This window comes from Pristiophorus japonicus, chromosome 2 (genome assembly GCF_044704955.1).
Source record: "Pristiophorus japonicus isolate sPriJap1 chromosome 2, sPriJap1.hap1, whole genome shotgun sequence".
Taxonomy (NCBI): domain Eukaryota; kingdom Metazoa; phylum Chordata; class Chondrichthyes; family Pristiophoridae; genus Pristiophorus; species Pristiophorus japonicus.
In genome coordinates, this window is record NC_091978.1 from 20,904,519 (window position 1) to 20,928,385 (window position 23,867).

At 44.8% G+C, this 23,867-nt stretch overlaps 1 protein-coding gene across 1 annotated transcript in view; it reads right to left on the bottom strand.

Moving 5' to 3' along the window:
* The window catches only part of slc4a11 (solute carrier family 4 member 11), a 215,314-nt gene that overhangs the window by 171,002 nt on the left and 20,445 nt on the right, over window positions 1-23,867 (bottom strand). The window contains exon 2 of the mRNA XM_070861178.1: window positions 864-908. Coding sequence (XP_070717279.1) covers window positions 864-908 — 45 coding nt within the window. The remainder of the gene's footprint in view (window positions 1-863; window positions 909-23,867) is intronic.

Here is a 23,867-nt window from a genome sequence, read left to right on the forward strand (position 1 = left end):
TTATGTGGCTCGATGTCCACTGCGGTGATGCACCTGGGGACATTTAATTACGTTAAAGGCGCTATATAAATACAAGTTGCTGCTACTGTTTACGGGATCTTACTGTGCACAAATCAAGCCCCACTTCTCCCTACAAAAAAAACAAAAGCAACAAAACGGCTGTGAAGTGTTTCGGAATGTCCGGAGGAGCAGAAAAGGTGCTGTTCAAATGCAAGTTCCCACTTTCTAAACAGTGGGAAAAAACTTCTTTACCCAGGTTCAACAAAATCTTTTCAAACCCATCCATCTTCTGGTTTGCTTACATCTTAGCCCTGAAATTATTTGCACCCATTATTGTAAAGAAGTGTCCATATCAACACATCTCTCTCTCTCTTCCCCCCCCCCAAAAGGACAAACTGTTAGAGAATCTTAGTTTACATTCCCATTCCCACATCTTTTTGGGTTTAAAAACCAATTAAATAGTTGGTGGTTATCGGAGAGAATCTGGGTTTGAGGTGCTCTATTTGCCCTTTCCACCATCGCCAAGTGCTTCACATACAAATGAACGACTTTGAAGTACAGCGATTGTAACGCAAGCAAACACTGCTATCGGACTCGTCACAAATCAACCTCCCTTTGAAAACAAGTGCATTCCTACACCAGGTTGCAATGCGAAGAGCCATAAATAATCAAACCAACACTTTTTTTTAAAAAAAAGCTAACTCTCAGGATCCGGGATAACACGTACAGGGTTAATATTTTAAGATAACACAAGCAGACTTTCCGTACCTCCTTTCCTGAAAACGCAGATATTGTTTTAACCGCCAATAAATGTATTTACATTCCGCTTCTGGTAATTGCAACATTTCATTCAATTCACTCACCACTTTCTTGGAAGAAGTACCCGTTCACAGTTGGGGTTGGAGTATCTGGAAAAAAATAAATTTTAAAAAGTTAACTCCAGCACAAATGAGTGTAAAAGTCACATATATTGGTGAGGGCTGCAGTCATCTCTTCTGCACGAGATCTCCTGGCTAATCTCCAAATCCTCCGTGAACTTCAACTCATCCAAAACTCTACTGCCTGGATCCTCTCCCCTACCAAGCCCCACCCATCGTACCTGCCTTACATTGGCTCCTGGTTTCCCCAAACTCAACCAATTTAAAATTTCTCATTATGTTTAAATCCCTTCATCGTTTCGCCCCTCCCTGCTCCGTCTCCAACTTCCTCCAGCCCTACAACCCCAACTAACCAAATACATTCCATTCCTCCAACTCTGGCCTCTGTGCATCGCCCACTTCACCCATGACCAACTAGGCTCCATGCTTTGGAATTCCTTCCTGAAAACGAATACGCCTCTCCACCTCCCTCGCCTCCTTTAAGCCGCTCTCAAAAAAAAACAGCTCTTTGACCAAGGTTTAGGTCAGCCCACCCAATATCTCCTCCTGTTGCTCAACATCCATTTTTCACCTGATTATGCCTCGGAGGAGTGGCATATAGAAATGCAAGCTACGGTTACTGTTGTTCAGCTACCCTGAAGGTTGAAATTGAAGGCTGAAATCAGAATATGCTCATCTTATAACTTGTCCTAATTTTATGCCCACAAATAGTACTTGTTCATAACCGATAGCTTGTTACAATGCCCAAGTGCCTACAAAAATAGTGGTTACAGCCATATGGGGTCCCAATGAATGCAAGTAGTCATAAGAACATAAGAATTAGGAACAGGAGTAGGCCATCTAGCCCCTCGAGCCTGCTCCGTCATTCAATAAGATCATGGCTGATCTGGCCGTGGACTCAGCTCCACTTACCCGCCCTCTCCCCATAACCCTTAATTACCTTATTGGTTAAAAATCTATCTATCTGTGACTTGAATACAATGAGCTAGCCTCAACTGCTTCCTTGGGCAGAGAATTCCACAGATTCACAACCCTCTGGGAGAAGAAATTCCTTCTCAACTTGGTTTTAAATTGGCTCCCCTGTATTTTGAAGCTGTGCCCCCGAGTTCTAGTCTCCCCGACCAGTGGAAACAACCTCCCTGCCTCTATCTTGTCTATCCCTTTCATGATTTTAAATGTTTCTAGAAGATCACCCCTCATCCTTCTGAACTCCAACGAGTAAAGACCCAGTCTACTCAATCTATCATCATAAGGTAACCCCCTCAACTCCGGAATCAGCCTAGTGAATCGTCTCTGTACCCCCTCCAAAGCCAGTATATCCTTCCTTAAGTAAGGTGACCAAAACTGCACGCAGTACTCCAGGTGCGGCCTTACCAATACCCTATACAGTTGCAGTAGGACCTCCCTGCTTTTGTACTCCATCCCTCTCGCAATGAAGGCCAACATTCCATTCGCCTCCCTGATTACCTGCTGCACCTGCAAACTAACTTTTTGGGATTCATGCACAAGGATCCCCAGGTCCCTCTGCACCTCAGCATGTTGTAATTTCTCCCCATTCAAATAATATTCCCTTTTACTGTTTCCCCCCACCCCCCCGCCAAGGTGGATGACCTCACACTTTCCGACATTGTATTCCATCTGCCAAACCTTAGCCCATTCGCTTAACCTATCCAAATCTCTTTGCAGCCTCTCTGTGTCCTCTACACAACCCGCTTTCCCACTAATCTTTGTGTCATCTGCAAATTTTGTTGCACTACACTCTGTCCCCTCTTCCAGGTCATCAATGTATATTGTAAACAGTTGTGGTCCCAGCTCCGATCCTTGTGGCACACCACTAACCACCAATTTCCATCCCGAAAAGGACCCATTTATCCCGACTCTCTGCTTTCTGTTAGCTAGCCAATTCTCTATCCATGCTAATACATTTCCTCTGACTCCACATATCTCTATCTTCGCAGTAACCTTTTGTGTGGCACCTTATCGAATGCCTTTTGGAAATCTAAATACACCACATCCATCAGTACACTTCTATCCACCATGCTCGTTATATCCTCAAAGAATTCTAGTAAATTAGTTAAATATGGTTTCCCCTTCATGAATCCATGCTGCGTCTGCCCGATTGCACTATTCCTATCTAGATGTCCCGCTATTTCTTCCTTAATGATAGTTTCAAGCATTTTCCCCACTACAGATGTTAAACTAACCGGCCTATAGTTACCTGCCTTTTGTCTGCCCCCTTTTTTAAACAGAGGCGTTACATTAACTGCTTTCCAATCCACTGGTACCTCCCCAGAGTCCAGAGAATTTTGGTAGATTATAACGAATGTATCTGCTATAACTTCCGCCATCTCTTTTAATACCCTGGGATGCATTTCATCAGGACCAGGGGACTTGTCTACCTTGAGTCCCATTAGCCTGTCCAGCACTACCCCCCTAGTGATTGTGATTGTCTCATGGTGATAGTGATAGTCCGACTCATTATATGGGAAGAAAAAGGAACCAAGGGGAGGGGACCTGAGGGAGGGGCGCAATAGGTGCGTGTGCGTATGCGTACGAGGCCTATGCAGCAGAGCCTGGTCTCCAATTGTCTTGGCTCCCCTTGCCATTGGACCAAGACCTTGCTCTGTCAAGTTTGTGTGGTAGCTGGTGTGCAACGGCCACCCCACGTTAAAAGAATTCACGCACAGGCATCTTCCAACCTTGAACATGAAGTTCTGGACCTGGAACATCAGGCCCGCATTGGTTTTAATCACCTTAGAATGCATTTCAGTGTGGAAGCAAGTCATCCTCGACTCCGGGGAACTGCCCAAGAAGCAGTTTATGGGAAATACCAGAGCCTCTGACCACAAGTCTTGGAAGATTGAAAAAGAACTCAATGTATCCTTTAGGTTGTGTGGAAGTACACATGGGCACAGACCAGTGAGAATACTGCACCAGTTAGTTTCCCCACCAACAATGCCAAACTTGATTCTACTGAATAACCCCAATGGATGCATGAGGAAGTGTGTAAAGGATCTGTACAGGTCGGGCAGTCACAAGCTCCCCTCAAAAGGTTCGGCCATTTTAAGGCAGTGAATTACTGAGTTACACAGATCTTTACAATATACATTAACGATTTAGATGGAGGAATCGAGTGTAATATCTCCAAGTTTGCAGGTGACACTAAACTGGGTGGCGGTGTGAGATATGAGGACGCTAAGACGCTGAAGGGTGATTGGACAGGTTTGGTGAGTGGGCAAATACATGGCAGATGCAATATAATATGTGGATAAATGTGAGGTTATCCATTTTGAGGGCAAAAACACAAGCGCAGATTATCTGAATGGCGGTAGATTAGGAAAAGGGGAAGTGCAATGAGATCTGGGTGTCATGGTTCATCAGTCATTGAAAGTTGGCATGCAGGTACAGCAGGTGGTGAAGGTGGCAAATATTATGTTGGCCTTCATAGCTAGGGGATTTGAGTATAGGAGAAGGGAGGTCTTACTGCAGTTGTACAGGATGTTGGTGAGGCCTCACCTGGAATAGTGTGTTCAGTTTTGGTCTTCCAATCGGAGGAAGGACATTCTTGCTATTGAGGGAGTGCAGCAAAGGTTCACCAGACTGATTCCAGGGATGGCTGGGCTGTCATATATGAGGATAGACTGGATCAACTGGGCCTTTATTCACTGGAGTTTAGATGGATGAGAGGGGATCTCATAGAAACGTATAAAATTCTGACGGGACTGGACAGGTTAGAATGATCCCAATGTTGGGGAAGTCCAGAACCAGGGGACATAGTTTTAGGATAAGGGGTAGGCGATTTAGGACTGAGATGAGGAGAAGCTTCTTCACTCAGAGTTGTAAACCTGTGGAATTCCCTGCCGCAGAGAGTTGTTGATGCCAGTTCATTAGATATATGCAAGAGGGAGTTAGATATGGCCCTTACGGCTAAAGAGATCAAGGAGTATGGAGAGGAAGCAGGGAAGGGGTACTGAGGGAATGATCAGCCATGATCTTATTGAATGGTGGTGCAGGCTCGAAGGACCGAATGGCCTACTCCTGCACCTATTTTCTATGTTTATGTTTCTATGAAAGGTTCCAGGTCCGAATCCTTGTACTGATTTAGCCGATTTCAACAGTAAGGAAGTTGCGATTTGACCTCATTTGGGAAGAGAAAGAGAAAAAACACGCGCAGGGTTTTCATTCTGATTCGACTAAACCCAAGAGTCACCTGACACCCTCACCACTCCAAATTTTTGCAGACTGTCCTACACTTGTGATATATTCACAGAGCACAGCTTCTAATATGGCAGGCAGCTCTGTCGGAAGCTACCGGAACAGCCTGGTCCGTTTAATTATTAACTCTTTAGTTGCAGTACACAATATGTCCACATCCATGGTGTGGCGCTACAAACATTACAAGCTCACAGACATTACACCTCTCCCTCCAAAGAAGTCGTCATTATATCATATATAACTTGCGTGTTCATAAATAATACAGGATATAGACTTATTTTTTTCTATTTACAAATTTAACTTTACCACTTGCTTTCTGTTTCGAAGAAGGTACCTTCGCTCTCGAACAGAACCTTCCAAACATGGTGTCGAATTTAAACTCATTCGAGACTCATCCTGAGGAACGTTTACCTCCACGGAATTTCCTTGCTTTTCATTTAAACTCACTAACTTCAGGCTGTTCCACATATCTTCACCACTCTTCCTAGTAAGCACTTTAACCATTTATGGTGATGGTTCTTCACTCTCACCTTCTGGTTTAATTTCACACTTCTTTCCTCTTACTCTACCTCTATCATGATTCTCTTTGTCTTAATTGTGTCTCTTATTATAGACTGTGCCAAATTTGATTTGAACAACGAGAATCAGGTTCGTGGCTGTCGTTTGAGCAACAACTCTGCTGGTGTTCTACCAGTAGTTGTATGAGGAGTATTACCATATGTAATTAGAAAACTTGCCAATTTGTGATCCAATGACAACTGTCGTTTTCTTGGATTTGGATCTAACATTTGTTTTATGAGGGCACGTTTTACAATTTGTACAGTGCGCTCTGCTGCATCATTCGAGGCAGGGTGGTATGGTGGAACCTTAGTATGTTTCACACCATTTTTGCTCGTGACTGCAAATTCTTCGGAACGAAATTGTGGTCCATTATCCGAAATAATTTCTTCTGAACAATTTCAAAAGAAGAAAATAATCTTCGCAAATTGTCTGTTTTACTTCTTGTTATTTTGCACATTGGGAACACCTCAACCTACTTCAAATGGCTATCACAATGAACAATTGTTGTCTTTCTAACTCAGCAAAATCAATATGTAGCCTTTGCCACACCCTGGGAGGCCATTTCCATGGCTGTAATGGTACTGATGGTGGTTGCTTGCTTACTGATTGACATGTTGTACACAGACTTACGATATACTCTATATCTTTATCAAGACCTGGCCACCATAAGTAACTGCGTGCAAAACTCTTGGTCAAGCACATTCCCAGGTGCTGGTCATGGAGGTCTCCTAATAATTTGTTCCTGAATTTATTTGGTATAACGACTCTTGCACCCTACATGATACAATCTTTATCGACTGATAATTCATTCCTACAAATGAAGAATGGATGAATATCTTTGTCTGTTACCTGGTTTGGCCAACCATTTGCAATATAATCATACACCTTTGACATCACTGGGTCACATTTGGTTGCTCTACCAATCTCTTCAGCTGTGACTGGCAGTTCATCAATGTATGAAAATTAAAACACTTCTTCCCTATCGGGTGTAACTTGTGATGGGGAAGACAATCTAGACATTGCATCAGCTGATTGTCTATATTCAATATCATATGTATATGCTGACAAAATCAAAGGCCATTTCTGCATTCGGGCTGCAGCTAATGCTGGAACTGGAGACTTGGGATGGAGGATTGCTGTTAGGGGCTTATGGTCTGTAACAATGGTAAACTTACGACCATACAAGTATTTGTGAAACTTCTTGACCCCAAAAATTAATGCCAAAAGCTTCCCTTTCAATTTGTGCATAATTACTCTCACTGGCACCGAGAGTGCGTGAAACAAAAGCAATTGGTCTCTCCACTCCACTACGTAATACATGAGAGATTACTGCCCCAACTCCATACAGAGAGACATCACATGCTAGCTTAATCTCCTTAGATAAGTCATAGTAAACTAACATGGTACTCTCCACCAATTTGCTTTTACACTCCTTGAATGCTGTATCGCATTCTTTTGACCGCTTCCAATGGACCTGTTTTTTTTCAATAGTTCATTCAGTGGATGTAATAATGTCGCCAAATTTGGTAGGAACTTCCCATAATAGTCCAAAAGACCCAAGAATGAACGAAGTTCAGTGACATTCCTGGGAGTGGGTGCATTTCTGATTGCATCCATTTTTTCATGTTTGAATGTAAACCATCTTTGTCTACTCTGTACCCTAAGTACTCCAGAGTTTTTAAATAACTCACACTTACGAGCAGACACTCGTACTCTGCTTCTCTAGCCGTTTAAGGACTTCATTCAATATGTTATTATGAATTTGCCTATTTGGTGTTGAAATTAATGTGTCATTTAAATAACATACAACCCCTTCAATACCTTGCAAAATCTGATTCATTGCCCCTTGGAATATGGCAGGGGCAGAAGACACTCCAAACGGTAATCTATTAAATTGATATAGGCCTAGATGAGTATTTATAGTCAAGCATGACTTGGACTCATCTAGTTCAAGCTGTAAGTAGGCATTCGTAAGATCCAGTTTTGAGAACATCTGTCTGTCAGTGTTGTGAACAAATCTTCTATATTTGGCAATGTATTGGGGACATTACCCTCTAGAACCTGGTTTATGGTTACTTTATAATCACCACACAATCTTACCATACCATCGGACTTAGGTACAACAACAATGGGTGTAGCCCAATTACATCGATCTATCTTACAAATAATGTTCTCAGTCTCTAGTCTTTTGAGTTCTTGCTCAACTTTCTCCTTGAGTGCATATGGTACGGAACATGGCTTGTAGTAAACCGATCTAGCATCCTTCTGTATCCTGACACTCGCCTTGAATCGATCTGCCCGTTTCACAGAACATCTTTGAATACTACTTGATATCATCCGTTGTTGCAAATCACGCTTCCACACAGAAAATCTTACTCCAATCCAGCTTCAGTGATTTCAACCAATTTCTTCCTAGTAAGACAGGCTTGTCTCCATTCACTATTAGAGGCAAGTTTTGAAATTGATCCTTGTATTTCACCGGTACGGTGATACGACTTACAACAAGAATTTTCTCTCCCGAGTAGCGTCGCAGTTCTATCATGGATTTCTCCAATGGGAAATCTCGCAATTTGTCAAGGTATAGCGACTCCGGTACTACTCACGGATGTACCAGTGTCGATTTCCATTGGTATCTTGAATCCTGCAACATCTATGTGGATTTTGCTGCTTTCCGAATCGCTGTCCGTTAACCTCATGCTCCAGAAGACGTGTAACTCTAATATCTCCTCGTCCTGTCGTTGTTCTTCCATGCTATGTAGTCTCTGGGGATTTCTACTCATAGTTTTGAACACTGGACTCATAGCTTTGAAAGCTGGTTTACCCTTCAGTCGGCATGCCTTCGCAAGATGCCCAGTCTTTCTGCAGAAGAAACATTCTGACTTCACATAGACAACTTTGAGCAATGTGTTGTCCCAGGCACCTATAGCATGACTTCGATGCTCTGTTAGAATTTCCTGTATCTGAGACTTTGGGCCCCCATCGTCTTTTACTTTGAATCTGCAGGCGATTCACCTCGGTTAATTAACGACTATAATTATTATTTAATTCTTGGGAATATTGTTCCGCCATGCCCAACGACCTCGCTGTCTGACAAGCGATCTCAAGTCAAGTCATCCGTCATCAATAACTTTCTTCTGATCGCATCATTTTTCACCCCACAAACAAAATGATCCTGTAATGCTCGATTTTGAAAGTTTCCGAAATTACAGTGAATCGATAGCTTTTTTTAATGATATAATATAAATCACTGATACTTTCATCAGCCTTTTGATTCCGTATCCCGAAACGATAGCTTTCAACAATTTCTAACGGTTTGGGGTTATAGTGCTGCTCCAGCTTCGTTAAAATCTCTTCAAACATTGTGTCCTTTGGCTTGTCAGGCACAAGCAGATTTATCAGTGTTTCATACAATTTCGGACACGCTTCCGATAAGAAAATTGCTCTCTTACGTTCCAATATTGCCGGATTCTGGGCTCATTCCCTGGAACTTCGATTAGGTTATTTGCAGTGAAATACATTTCTAGCCGATCCACATACGCTTTAAAACGTTCTCGGTCATGTCTATATTCACCCAAATGTCCCATTATACCTGCGGGTGCTGCCATTTTAATTTCTAGCTGTTCAGTGTGCTGTATTTTAACTCAGATTTTGTAGCTATTTTCCAAAGACAGAGAAGCTCCCAAAGTCTCTGTCGGCTGGCTGAATCTTTCACTAACAAAATTTCAGCTTTAAATCATCCGAAAAATCTCATCTCGCTGCCAATTGTGATATTTTCACAGGGCACAAGCACACACAGCTTCTAACATGGCAGGCAGCTCTGTCGGAAGCTTCCGGAACAGCCTGGTCTGTTTAATTATTAACTCTGTAGTTGCAGTACACAATATGTCCACATCCATAATGTGGAGCTACAAACATTACCAGCTTACAGACATTACAATACTCTAAGACAGGAAGCTAAAGGCTTGACCTCTGACCCTCCACAGCTCGTGTTGGGGATTGACCAGTTGAGCTGCCCATCATCTTTGCTCCCCCCAACCCTGAGAGTCACCTGACAGCTTGTCCCTCCCCTTCCCCCAAACTCTAATGCATGGCTGACAGGTGTGTGAATGTTACTGGAATGTATTAATGCACCACATGGTCTCAAAACATTATAATGTGACTTTAAAGAAAGAAGTTGCATTTATATAGTCCCTTTCACAACCTTAGGACACCCCAAAGTGCTTTACAGCCAATGAAGTACTTTTTGAAATGTATTCATTGTTGTAATGTAGGAAACGCGGCAGCCAATTTGCGCATAGCAAGCTCCCTCAAACAGCAATGTGATAATGATCACATATTCCTTTAGGGTTGGCTGAGGGATAAATATTGGCCAGGACACCAGTGAGAACTCCCCTGCTCTTTTTTTTGGAAAAAAATGCCGTGGGATCTTTTACGTTCACCCAAGCAGCAGACGGGGCCTCGGTTTAATGCCTCATCCGGAAGACACGTCTTAGAATATAGCTTTAAACAATGCATTTTGTTTTAAATATAAGCTGAAAGACACAAGTGCCTTTAACGTAATAAAATGTCCCAAGGTGCTTCACAGGAGTGTTAACAAAATTTGACACCAAGCCACATAAGGAGATATTAGGCCACAATCTATGCTGTCTATCTGATCTTCTGAGGAAAGATCCTACAAAGTTTCTTCCAAGATCAAAGACAAAATCAAACTCAAAATTATTCATTCAGCTCTGAAGTGGTAATGAACACATTAACAGCTTTATCTGGTGCTCCTGATTATACAAGCAGCTCTCTGGGGTTTAAAAATTCCACCGTGACAGCTTGCTCGAGGCTCATAACGGATTTCCTTTTGTTCCGTGCTCACTGTCCACTGTGCAGGTAATTCATCACAATACTTGATAAACTCTGATCACGCCTCCTTGTCAAAATGTTCAACAAACGCAATTATTAGACTCTGCTCAGCACACACATATATATCCTCAAGTCACCATCATCGACTTTTGTACGCTCTTCAATGAAGGCAAGTTTTTAAAAAAAAAAAGATAACCCCAGTGTACCTGTTCAACCTCACCCAATAAGAAATTTACAGACGAGGTAAGCCATTCACCCTGTGGTGTCCTTGCACCTTACTATAGAATCACACGAGGCATGTACTGCAAACAAGATCACTACGTGACCTGAACCTTTATTCCCAGGACCAAGCGGTGTTGACCCTGCGTGGGACCTCCCTTTATATACCTGGGTGACCAGGTGAGGAGTGTCTCCCACAAGTTCACCCAGTGATCAAGTTGTGCATTTCTCAGGTGTATACAGTGTACAGTGTTGTTACATAAAGGTTACAGTTATGTGAAGATTACAAACATGACACACCCCATCTTAATTCATCTACCAGAACAGCTCGCTCCTCAAATCCCGCACCTCTCTTCAAAAGCCATCTCATGGGCCAAGCCATCAAGCTTTTGATCAGACAAACACAAAAGCAAAATACTGATGCTGGAATCGGAAATTAAACAGAAAATGCTGCAAATATTCAGCGGGTCAGGCAGCATCTGTGGAGAGAAAGCAGAGTTAAAGTTTCAGGTCGATGACCCTTCACCCAAAATGTTAACTCGGTTTCACTCTCCACAGATGCTGCCTGACCTGTTGATTATTTCAAGCTTTCGGTCACCTTCTGATCTCTCCCTTCACAGCTCAGCAGCCAGTGCATCAGCTCTCCCCTTCCTGCAGCGAAGGTCACCAGACTGAATCCCAGGATTGCAAGACTGAAATATGAGGAGAGACTGGATCGACTGGGCCTATATTCACTGGAGTTTAGAAAGACGAGAGGGGATCTCATAGAAACATATAAGATTCTGACGGGACTGGACAGGTTAGATGCAGGAAGAATGTTCCCAATGTTGGGAAGTCCAGAACCAGGGGACACAGTCTAAGGATAAGGGGTAAGCCATTTAGGACCGAGATGAGGAGAAACTTCTTCACTCAGAGAGTTGCTAACCTGTGGAATTCTCTACCGCAGGGAGTTGTTGATGCCAGTTCATTGGATATATTCAAGAGGGAGTTAGATATGGCCCCGATGGCTAAAGCGATCAAGGGATATGGAGAGAAAGCAGGAAAGGGGTACGGAGGGAATGATCAGCCATGATCTTATTGAATGGTGGTGCAGGCTCGAAGGGCCAAATGGCCTACTGCTGCACCTATTTTCTATGTTTCTACCTTGGGACATGAATGCAAGATGTTATTGTCGATGACGTTGTTTCTGCTGATGGAGACCTGTTGTTGGCAGGTTAACAAAAGCAGACAAACAGGAAGAGGGGTCAAGCTACAAAAAGCGATGTACAGCTTGGATTTAAACACTTTTGCAGAGGCCAAAGCCAGATCGGAAAATGCAAGGTATTAACTGTGGCTCAATGGTATCTCTCTCCCCCGAGTCAGAAGGTTGTGGGTTCAAGTCCCACTCCAGGGACTTGAGCACAAAGTCAAGGCTGACATTCTCAGTGCAGTGCTGAGTGAGTGCTACACTGTCGGAGGTGCCGACTTTTGGAAGGGACTTCAAACCAAGGCCCGGGCTGCCCACTCAGATAGACGGAAAAGATCCCATGGCTCTTATTGCAAAGAAGAGCAAGTTAGTTCTCCATTGGCCAATATTTAACCTTCCACCATCACGGAAATAGATTACTTGGCCATTATTTGCCATGATCTCATTGAATGGCATAACAGGCTTGAGGGGCAGAATGACCTACTCCAGTTCCTATGCTGCTGTTATATGGGATTTTGCTGTGCGTGCATTGGCTGCATCGTTATGCTACATTACAACAGTTACTACACTTCAAAAGTATTTAATTGGCTGCAAAGTGCTTTTGAATGCCCTGAAGTCATGAAAAGAGCTATAGAAATGCAAATCTGTGTTACTTTTAAAGGTCAGGGTGGAGGGGAGCAGTGGTTTGGGTTCAAAGGTCAGGATAGAGGGGAGCAGTGGTTTGGGTTCAAAGGTCAGGGTAGAGGGGAGCAGTGGTTTGAGTTCTGAGGTTTCTTTTGCGAATGAAAATGAAGCTCCAGTTTGGACATTCAATGCCTCCACATCACAAGCTGGTCTAGTTTTTGTGGAGCAACAACCAAAGCCAACAGAAGGCTGAGCCAAACTGCCAGATCACTGGGTTGCAAATCAGAAGTCGTCAGGGTAGTAATTAGCCTTGGTTGGGAGTGCAATCGCATCGACCACCGTCATAAGTCCTGCCCGACATTCTGCTTCATTGTCTGTTCCATCAATGACCTTGCCTCCATCATCAGGTCAGATATGGGAATGTTCACTGATGATTGCAGTGTTCAGTGCCATTCGCAACTCCTCAGAAAAAAAAACACAGTCCATGCCCGCATGCAGCAAGACCTGGACGACATTCAGGCTTGGGCTGATAAGTGGCAAGTAACATTCACACCACAAGTGCCAGGCAACGACTATCTCTCCAACAAAAATAGTCTAACCACCGCCCCTTGATATTCAACGGCATTAGCATCGCCAAATCCCCCATCAACATCCTGGGGATCACCATTGACCAGAAACTTAACTGCCACATAAATACTGTGGCAACAAGAGCGGGTCAGAGGCGAGTGTCTCACCGACTGACTACCCAGAGCCGATACACAATCTATAAAAGGCACAAGTCAGGAGTGTGATGGAATATTCTCCACTTACCTGGATGAGTGCAGCTCCAACAACACAAGAAGCTCAACACCATCCAGGACAAAGCAGCTCACTTGATTGGCACCCCATCCACCACCTTCAACATTCACTCCCTCCGCCACCAGCGCCCCCTGGCTGCAGTGTGTACCATCTACAAGATGCATTGCAGCAACTCGCCAAGGCTTCTCCGGCAGCACCTGCCAAACCCATGACCTCTACCACCCAGAAGGACAAGGGCAGCAGGCGCATGGGAACACCATCGCCACTTTCCCCTCCAAGTCACACATCATCCGGACTTGGAAATATATCACCGTTCCTTCATTGTCGCTGGGTCAAAATCCTGGCATTTCCTCCCCAACCGCACTGTGGGAGTACCTTCACCACACGGACTGCAGCAGTTCAAGGCAGCGGTTCACCATCACCTTCGAGGGCAATTAGGGATGGACAATAAATGCCAGCCTTGCCAGCGATGCCCACATCCCATGAACAAATTTTTTAAAAAAAGAGGCGGCAAATGAGAGCAGCTTTTATAGAGGCATATTCATAGAATTAAAATGGCTGAAGCACAGAAGGCAGTCATTTGGCATATCGAGCCCGTGCCAGAACACTTCAGCTAGTCCCACTATCCCATCCTTTCCCTGTTGCTCTGAAAATGTTTTTCCTTCAGGTATGTCATGTATGTACATTCTGTTTGTAGCCACCAGATGGCGTTTTGGAGGCCACTGAGCAGCGCACACATGGTGCTGCTCAGGTATAAAAGGCCAGCCATTTTGAGAGTCAGGCACTTTTGGGCCTAAATGAAGCAGAGCCAAGGTTGTACACCTTGCTTAGTTAAACAGTACTCAATTAGAACCTTTATTGCATACATAACAAGGTACTTATCCAATAACCTTTTGAAAGCAGTGACCGAGTCTGCCTCCACCACCCTTTCAGGCAGTGCATTCCAGATCCTAACCACTCGCTGTGTAAAAAAATATTTTTTTACGTCGCCTTTGGGGAGTCAAGGGTTATGGGGCGCAGGCAGGAAAGGGGGGTTGAGGCCAAGATCAGATCAACCATGATTTTATTGAATGGCGAAGCAGACACGAGGGGCTAAATGACCGATCCCTGCTCCTATTTCTTATGTTCTTCTGCCAATTACCTTAAATCTGTGCCCTCTGGTTCTCGACCCTTCCGCCAATGGGAACAGTTTCTCTCGATCGACTCTGACCAGATCCCGAGGGATCTTGAGCACCTCGATCAAATCTCCCCTCACTCTTCGTGGCTCTAAGGAGAACATTCCCAACATCTCCAGTCTATCCATGTAACTGAAGTCCCTCATCCCTGGAATCACTCTCGCAAGCATTTTCTGCACCCTCTCGAATATTAAGGTATTAAAAGGGGAAATATTCCAAGTTAAACCAGGACTGCAGGACAAGCAAATATAGGCACAAACTAGTAAAAGTTCAGTTCCGAACGTGTCAGGAACCACTCAGTCACCCAAGGACTCAATATTTGGACAGGTTAGGGGAATGGTCTGGCATTATTCAAGGGGCAGTTAGACCCGGTGATGGGTCCACCAAAGGTTTCTACAGCAGCAGGATGAGCTAGACGGGTCAAATGTGCTCCCGCCCCATCCACCCCTTCGTTTTTAACACTTAGATCTTCCACGGTATTGTTCAGCATTTTAACACTAAATAGGCTGGAGAAATACCACCAACCATGTCTCCGCAAGATCCTGCAAATCCCCTGGGAGGACAGATGCACCAGCGTCAGTGTTCTCGACATCTTTAGCATCGAAGCACTGACCACACTCGATCAGCTCCGTTGGGTGGGCCACATTGTCCGCATGCCTGACACAAGACTCCCGAAGCAAGTGCTCTACTCGGAACTCCTACACAGCAAGCGAGCCCCAGGTGGGCAAAGGAAATGTTTCAAGGACACCCTCAAAGACTCCTTGATAAAATACAACATCCCCACCAACACCTGGGAGTCCCTGGCCAAACACCGCCCTAAGTGGAGGAAGAGCATCCGGGAGGGCGCTGAGCACCGAGTCTCATCGCCGGGAGCATGCAGAAAACAAGCACGGGCAGCGGAAGGAGCGTGCGGCAAACCAGTCCCACCCACCCTTTCCTTCAACTGTATAACCCACCTGTGAGAGACTAATTCCTATCATCATAATCAATCAGCAGTCCCTCGGAATCGAGGAAGACTTGCTTCACTCTTAGCATGAGTTCTTGGATGGCTGAACAGTCCAATACAAGAACCACTGTTTCTGTCGCAGGTGGGACAGATAGTCGTTGAGGGAAAGGGTGAGCAGGGAGCCTGGTTTGCCACACGCTCCTTCCGCTACCTGCATTTGATTTCTGCATGCTCTCGCCGATGATACTCGATGCTCAGCGCCCTCCCGGATGCACTTCCTCCATTTAGGGCAGTCTATGGCCAAGGACTCCCAGGTGTCAGTGAGGATGTTGCATTTTATCAGGGAGGCTTTGAGGGCGTCCTTGTAACGTTTCCTCTGCCCGCCTTTGGCTCGTTTGCCGTGGACGAGGTCAGAGTAGAGCGCTTGCTTTGGGAGTCTCGTGTCTGACATGCGAGCTATGTGGCCTGCCCAGCAGAGCTGATCAAATGTGGTCAGTGCTTCAATGCTGGGATGTTGGCACATCTGTCCTCCCAGAGGATTTGCAGGATCTTGCGGAGACATTGCTAGTGGTATTTCTCCAGCGACTTGGTGTCTACTGTACATGATCCACATCTCAGCCATACAGGAGGGCGGGTATTACTACGGCCCTGTAGACCATGAGCTTGGTGACAGTTGAGAGATTGATCTTCAAACACTCTTTTCCTCAGGCGGCCGAAGGCTGCACTGGCGCACTGAAGGCGGTGTTGGATCTCATCTTCAAAGCCTGCTCTTATTGATAGGAGGCTCCTCAGATAGGGGAAGTGGTCCACGTTGTCCAGGGACACGCCGTGGATCTTGATGTTTGGGGGGGCAGTGCTGTGCGGCGAGGACAGGCTGGTGTAGGACCTTTGTCTTACTAATGTTTAGCGTAAGGCCAATGCTTTCATACGCCTCAGTAAAGAAGGCACTGAAGTATGGCGGAGAGGCACTACTGGCGCGAATACACAATCTCATCTTTTTCATCTAGGAGGGAGGAGAGCATGCCGGGTGATCTCAAAGATGTAGTGATCGTGACCATCTTTAAAAAAAGGGACAAGTCCGACTGCATCAACTACAGAGGAATCTCCCTGCTATCAACCACTGGGAAAGTTGTCGCTAGGGGCCTCCTCAATCAGCTCCTCCCGGAGTCACAGTGCGAATTTTGTCCCCTCCGGGGTACAACGGACATGATTTTTGCAGCGCGACAGCTACAGGAAAAATGCAGAGAACAGCACCAGCCCTTACACAGGGCCTTCTTCGACCTTACAAAGGCCTTTGACACTGTCAACCGCGAGGGTCTATGGAGCGTCCTCCTCCGTTTCGGATGCCCTCAAAAGTACGTCACCATCCTCCGCCTGCTCCACGACAACATGCAGGCCGTGATCCTTACCAACGGATCCATCACAGACCCAATCCACGTCTGGACTGGGGTCAAACAGGGCTACGTCATCACCCCAACCCTCTTCCCAATCTTCCTCGCTGCCATGCTCCACCTCACAGTTGATTAGCTCCACTCCAGCGGGGAGCTTAACTACAGAACCAGTGGGAAGCTGTTCAACCTTCACCGTCTCCAGGCCAGGTCCAAAACCACACCAACCTCTGTCGTCGAGCTACAGTATGCGGATGACGCCTGCGTCTGTGCACACAGAGAGGCTGAACTCCAGGACATAGTCAACGTAATTCCTGTATTGGACTGTTCAGCCACCAAAGAATTCACTTCAGGAGTGGAAGCAAGTCTTCCTCGATTCCGAGGGACTGCCTATGATGATGATGACAGTAAATAGGAACACAGAAACAGCAATAGGCTATTCAATCCCCAGGCTTGCTCTGCCATTCATTAGATCATGGCCAATCTGTAGCTCAACCGCTTTAGTTCCATAACCCGAATGGTCATTCAGGATTTCTTTGCAACCACCTCCTCGCCCCCCTCCCTACCCCACCGCCTCTCCCAGTCGTTACTTTCTCATTGGTAGGTAGTTTTCCAGCTGTACAATGTGCTTTCTGACTTGTATATATTCCTACCTCATCCAATTCGAATTTACTGTATGTTTCATTTTGAGCCAAGTCCACAAAATATGCCAACATGAAGGAAATGTGTACTGGTACAAAACTTTATTACAGGTATATATATATATATCTTACATTAGTGCATGTCGGAGGGACTTAGAGCCTGTGTTTTGTACGTGTATTTGCGATTAGCCTCTGACCCCATCAGCTTACAAGCAGTTGCCAAGATTTGCCTAGACAGTGTTGGATTCATAGAAATTTACAGCACGGAAGGAGACCATTTTGGCCCATCGTGTCTGCACCAGCCAACGAAGAGCTATCCAGCCTAATCCCACTTTCTAGCTCTTGGTCTGCAGCCCTGTAGGTTACGGCACTTAGTGCACATCCAAGTACCTTTTAAATGTGGTGAGGGTTTCTGCCTCTACCACCCTTTCATGCAGACAGTTCCAGACCCCCACCACCCTCTGGGTGAAGAAATTTCCCCTCAAAACCTACCACATACTTTAAATCTATACCCCCTGGTTGTTGACCCTTCTGCTAAAGGAAATAGTTCCTTCTTATCCACTCTATCTAGGCCCCTCATAATTTTAGCCACTTCAATAAAGGACTCCCATCAGCCTCCTCTGTTCCAAAGAAAACAAACCCAGCCTGTCCAATCTTTTCTCATAGCTAAAATTCTCTAGTCCAGGCAGCATCCTCATAAATCTCCTCTGTACCCTCGCTAATGCAATCACATCTTTCCTGTAATGTGGTGACCAGAACTGCACACAATACTCTAGCTGTGGCCTAACCAGTGTTTTATACAGTTCCAGCATAACCTCCCTGCTCTTGTATTCTATGCCTCAGCTAATAAAGGCAAGTATTCCATAAGCCTGCTTCACCATCTTATCTACCTGATCTGTGGACATGCACTCCAAGGTTCCTTTGTTCCTTTACAATTCTCAGTGTCATAAGAACATAAGAAATAGGAGCAGGAGTAGATCACCTGGATCTTCGAGCCTGCTCTGCCATTCAATATCATGGCAGATCTGATCTTGGACTCAACATTTCTCCGCCCGCTTCCCAGAACCCCTTATCGCACAAAAATCTGTCTATCTCCGCCTTAAATATATTCAATGACCGAGCTTCCACAGCTCTCTGGGGCAGAGAATGCCATAGATTTATAACCCTCAGAAGAAATTCCTCCTCATCTCATTGTTAAATGGGCGGCCCTTATTTGAAGACTATGTCCCCTAGTTTTAGTTTCCCCAATGAGTGGAAATATCCCCTCTACATCCACCTTGTCAAGCCCCCTCATTATCTTATGTTTTGATAAGATCACCTCTCATTGTTCTAAACTCCAATCTGTATAAGCCCAACCTACCTTCATAAGTCAATCCCCTCATTTCCAGAATCAACCGAGTGAACCTTCTCTGAACAGCCTCCAACGCAAGTATATCCTTCCTTAAATTAGAGGGAGCAGCGTGCGGCGGCATACCACTACAGGGAGCAGCGCGTGCTGCTGCAGGAGGGCGACGGCTGACTGCAGTGCGGGCGGGTACAGAAGGAGCGGCGAGGTCGGGGCAAAGGAGCAGCAAGCGTTCGTAGATGGATGTGATTGGGGCCCAGGAGAAGCGAGAGTTCGGGGCCCAGGGCCAGCATGGGCCAGCCCACACTGCGATATGTGTGCGCACTAGGTCCGTGCAGCAGAGCTGGTCTCCTGGTTAACCCTTGCCACTGGACCAAGACCTAGCTCTGTCAATAGATAGAGAATTGGCTGGCTAACAGAAAGCAGAGTGTCGGGATAAATGGGTCCTTTTCGGGTTGGAAATCGGTGGTTAGTGGTGTGCCACAGGGATCGGTGCTGGGACCCCAACTGTTTACAATGTACATAGATGACCTGGAAGAGGGGACAGAGTGTAGTGTAACAAAATTTGCAGATGACACAAAGATTAGTGGGAAAGCGGGTTGTGTCGAGGACACAGACAGGCTGCAAAGAGATTTAGATAGGTTAAGCGAATGGGCTAAGGTTTGGCAGATGGAATACAATGTCGGAAAGTGTGAGGTCATCCACCTTGGGGAAAAAAAAACAGTAAAAGGGAATATTATTTGAATGGGGAGAAATTGAGGGTGAGGAAGTTGTGTCAGAAACGAGCATACTATGCTTAAACAATGGGGACTACAGTGGGATGAGGGCAGAGTTGGCTAAAGTAGACTGGGAACACAGACTAATCAGTGGCACAATTAAGGAACAGTGGAGGACTTTTAAAGGAGCTCTTTCATAGTGCGCAACAAAAATATATTCCAGTGAAAAAGGGCGGTAAGAGAAGGGATAACCAGTCGTGGATAACAAAGGAAATAAAGGAGTGTATCAAATCAAAGACCAATGCGTATAAGGTGGCCAAGGTTAGTGGGAAACTAGAGAATTGGGAAAATTTTCAACAAGAGCAAATAATGAGTAAAAAAGCAATAAAGCAAGGAAAAATAGATTACGAAGGTAAACTTGCGCAAAACATAAAAAAAAGATAGTAAAAACTTTTACAGATATATAAAACGGAAAAGAGTGACTAAAGTAAAAGTTGTTCCCTGAGAAGATGAGAAGGGGGATTTAACAATGGGAAATGTGGAAATGGCTGAGACCTTAAACAATTATTTTGCTTCGGTCTTCACAGTGGAAGACACAAAAACCATGCCAAAAATTGCTGGTCACAGAAATGTGGGAAGGGAGGACCTTGAGACAATCAACTATCACTAGGGGGGGTAGTGCTGGACAGGCCAATGGGACTCAAGGTAGACAAGTCCCCTGGTCCTGATGAAATGCATCCCAGGGTATTAAAAGAGATGGCGGAAGTTATAGCAGATGCATTCGTTATAATCTACCAAAATTCTCTGGACTCTGGGAAGGTACCAGTGGATTGAAAAGCAGCGAATGTAACGCCTCTGTTTAAAAAAGGGGGCAGACAAAAGGCAGGTAACTATAGGCCAGTTAGTTTAACATCTGTAGTGGGGAAAATGCTTGAAACTAATAAGGAAGAAATAGCAGGACATCTAGATAGGAATAGTGCAATCAAGCAGACGCAACATGGATTCATGAAGGGGAAATCATGTTTAACTAATTTACTGGAATTCTTTGAGGATATATCGAGCATGGTGGATAGAGGTGTACCGATGGATGTGGTGTATTTAGATTTCCAAAAGGCATTCGATAAGGTGCCACACAAAAGGTTACTGCAGAAGATAGAGGTACGCGGAGTCAGAGGAAATGTATTAGCATGGATAGAGAATTGGCTGGCGAACAGAAAGCAGAGAGTCGGGATAAATGGGTCCTTTTAGGGTTGGAAATCGGTGGTTAGTGGTGTGCCACAGGGATCGGTGCTGGGACCACAACTGTTTACAATATACATAGATGACCTGGAAGAGGGGACAGAGTGTAGTGTAACAAAATTTGCAGATGACACTAAGATTAGTGGGAAAGCGCGTTATGTAGAGGACACAGAGAGGCTGCAAAGAGATTTGGATAGGTTAAGTAAATGGGCTAAGGTTTGGCAGATGGAATACAATGTTGGAAAGTGTGAGGTCATTCACCTTGGGGAAAAAAAAAACAGTAAAAGGGAATATTATTTGAATGGGGAGAAATTACAACATTCTGCAGTGCAGAGGGACCTGGGGGTCCTTGTGCATGAATCCCAAAAAGTTAGTTTGCAGGTGCAGCAGGTAATCAGGAAGGCGAATGGAATGTTGGCCTTCATTGCGAGAGGGATGGAGTACAAAAAGCAGGGAGGTCCTGCTGCAACTGTACAGGGTATTGGTGAGCCCGCACCTGGAGTACTGCGTGCAGTTTTGGTCACCTTACTTAAGGAAGGATATACTAGCTTTGGAGGGGGTACAGAGATGATTCACGAGGTTGATTCCGGAGATGAGGGGGTTACCTTATGATAGATTGAGTAGACTGGGTCTTTACTCCTCGGAGTTCAGAAAGATGAGGGGTGATCTTATAGAAACATTTAAGATAATGAAAGGGATAGACAAGATAGAGGCAGAGAGGTTGTTTCCACTGGTCGGGGTGACTAGAACTAGGGGGCACAGCCTCAAAATACGGGGGAGCCAATTTAAAACCGAGTTGAGAAGGAATTTCTTCTCCCAGAGGGTTGTGAATCTGTCCAAGGAAGCAGTTGAGGCTAGCTCATTGAATGTATTCAAATCACAGACATAGATTTTTAACCAATAAGGGAATTAAGGGTTATGGGGAGCGGGCGGGTAAGTGGAGCTGAGTCCACGGCCAGATCAGCCATGATCTTGTTGAATGGCGGAGCATGCTCGAGGGGCTAGATGGCTTACTCCTGTTCCTAATTCTTATGTTCTTATGTAAGCTCGTGTGGTGGCTGGTGTGCAACTACCACCACACGTTAAAAAATATACGCACTGGCATCTTCCACCCTTCAACATGTAGTTCAGAATCCGGAATATCAGGTGTTTTAATGAAGGACCTGTGAACTCATCCCTTTTCGGCGTGGAAGCAAGTTATCCTCATTTCAAGGGACTGCCTATGATGACGACGACGCAGTACTCCAGGTGTGGCCTCACCAATACCCTGTACAGTTGTAGCAGGACTTCTCTGCTTTAATACTCTATCCCCCTTGTAATAAAGGCCAACATTCCATTTGCCTTCCTGATCACTTGCTGTACCTGCATACTAACTGTGTTTCATGCTCAAGGACCCCCAGATCCCTCTGTACTGCAGCACTTGGCAATTTTTCTCCATTTAAACTATAATTGTTTTTCTATTTTTTCTGCCAAAGTGGATAACCTCACATTTTCCCACATTATATTCTATCTGCCAAATTTTTGCCTGCTCACTTAGCCTGTCTATATCCCTTTGCAGATTTTTTGTGTCCTCCTCACAATTTGCTTTCCCACCCATCTTTGTATCATCAGCAAACTTGGCTACATTACACCCTTCCATGTGTCCTACCATTTAATGTGTATTCCCTTGCCTGGTTAGCCCTCCCCAAATGCATTACCTCACATTTCTCCAAATTGAATTCTATTTGCCACTGTTCAGCCCACCTGACCAGTTCATTGATATCTTCCTGCAGTCCGCACCATTCTTCTTCATTATCAACCACACAGCTCATTCTAGCATAATTTGCAAACTTCTTAAATCATACCCCCGACATTCAAGTCTAAATCATTTATATATACACACACAGGTAGAGCGTCCAAAATGCAGAGTTGCAAATGTCGGAATGTTATCCCACTAGATACAGCCTTCCATTCACGAAAACACCCATCAACCATTACCCTTTGCTTCCTGCCTCTGAGCCAATTGTGGATCCAACTTGCCACTTTGCCCTGGGTTCCATGGGCTTTTACTTTCGTGACTAGTCTGCCATGTGGGACCTTATCAAAAGCTTCACTAAAATCCATATACACATCATCAAATGCGATACCCTGACATTAAGAAGGGAGCAGTCATTTTATCTGCTAAACATCGTGGTCATCTCCTATACTAAGAATACTCATGAGTCATTGGTTAGGATATAAGTCAAACATGTTTCTCACAAAAAAAACTATGATCCATGGTCAATCAAAATAACAAAAAAAAAAATCAAAAAGCAATTCACTACATATCTTTATTTCACCACACCCCACAAACATTTCAATATATTCTCCCACTCACAGCAAGCAATAAGATTTGTACTTTGTTGAGACAGAATGGATTTTATAAACACAAGGCTTTTAAAAAAATATTCGTTCATGGGATATGGGCGTCGCTGGCTTTGCCAACATTTATTGCCCATCACTAATTGCCCTTGAGAAGGTGGTGATAAGCCACCTTCTTGAACCGCTGCAGTTCATGTGGTGAAGTTACTCCCACAGTGCTGTTAAGGAGGGAGTTCCAGGATTTTGATCCAGCAATGATGCAGGAACAGCGATATACTTCCAAGTCAGGAAGGTGTGACTTGGAGGTGAACTTGCAGGCGATGGTGTTCCCAAGCACCTGCTGCCCTTGTCCTTCTAGGTGGTAGAGTTTGCGGGTTTGGGAGATGCTGCCAAAGAAGCCTTGGCAAGTTTATCTAATTTATTACCTAAACTATTTAGATACACTTTATCTAACTGATATTTGAACTACTTGTCCAAAGTGAAGAAATTAGGTAGAAGGAGAGGTGAGGACAAAAGAGGACACCGTATAAATGTGAAATACAAAAAAGACTTTCTATAGCAACCGTCATGACCGCAATGTCCTAAAAAGTGCTTTACAGCCAATAAAGTACTTTGGAAGTGTAGCGTAGGAAGCACGGCAGCCAATTTTCACACAGCAAGCTCCCACAAACAGCTGAACAAATAATCTGTTTCTGTGATGTTGATTAAGGGATAAATATTGGCTCGGACACTGGAGATAACTCTC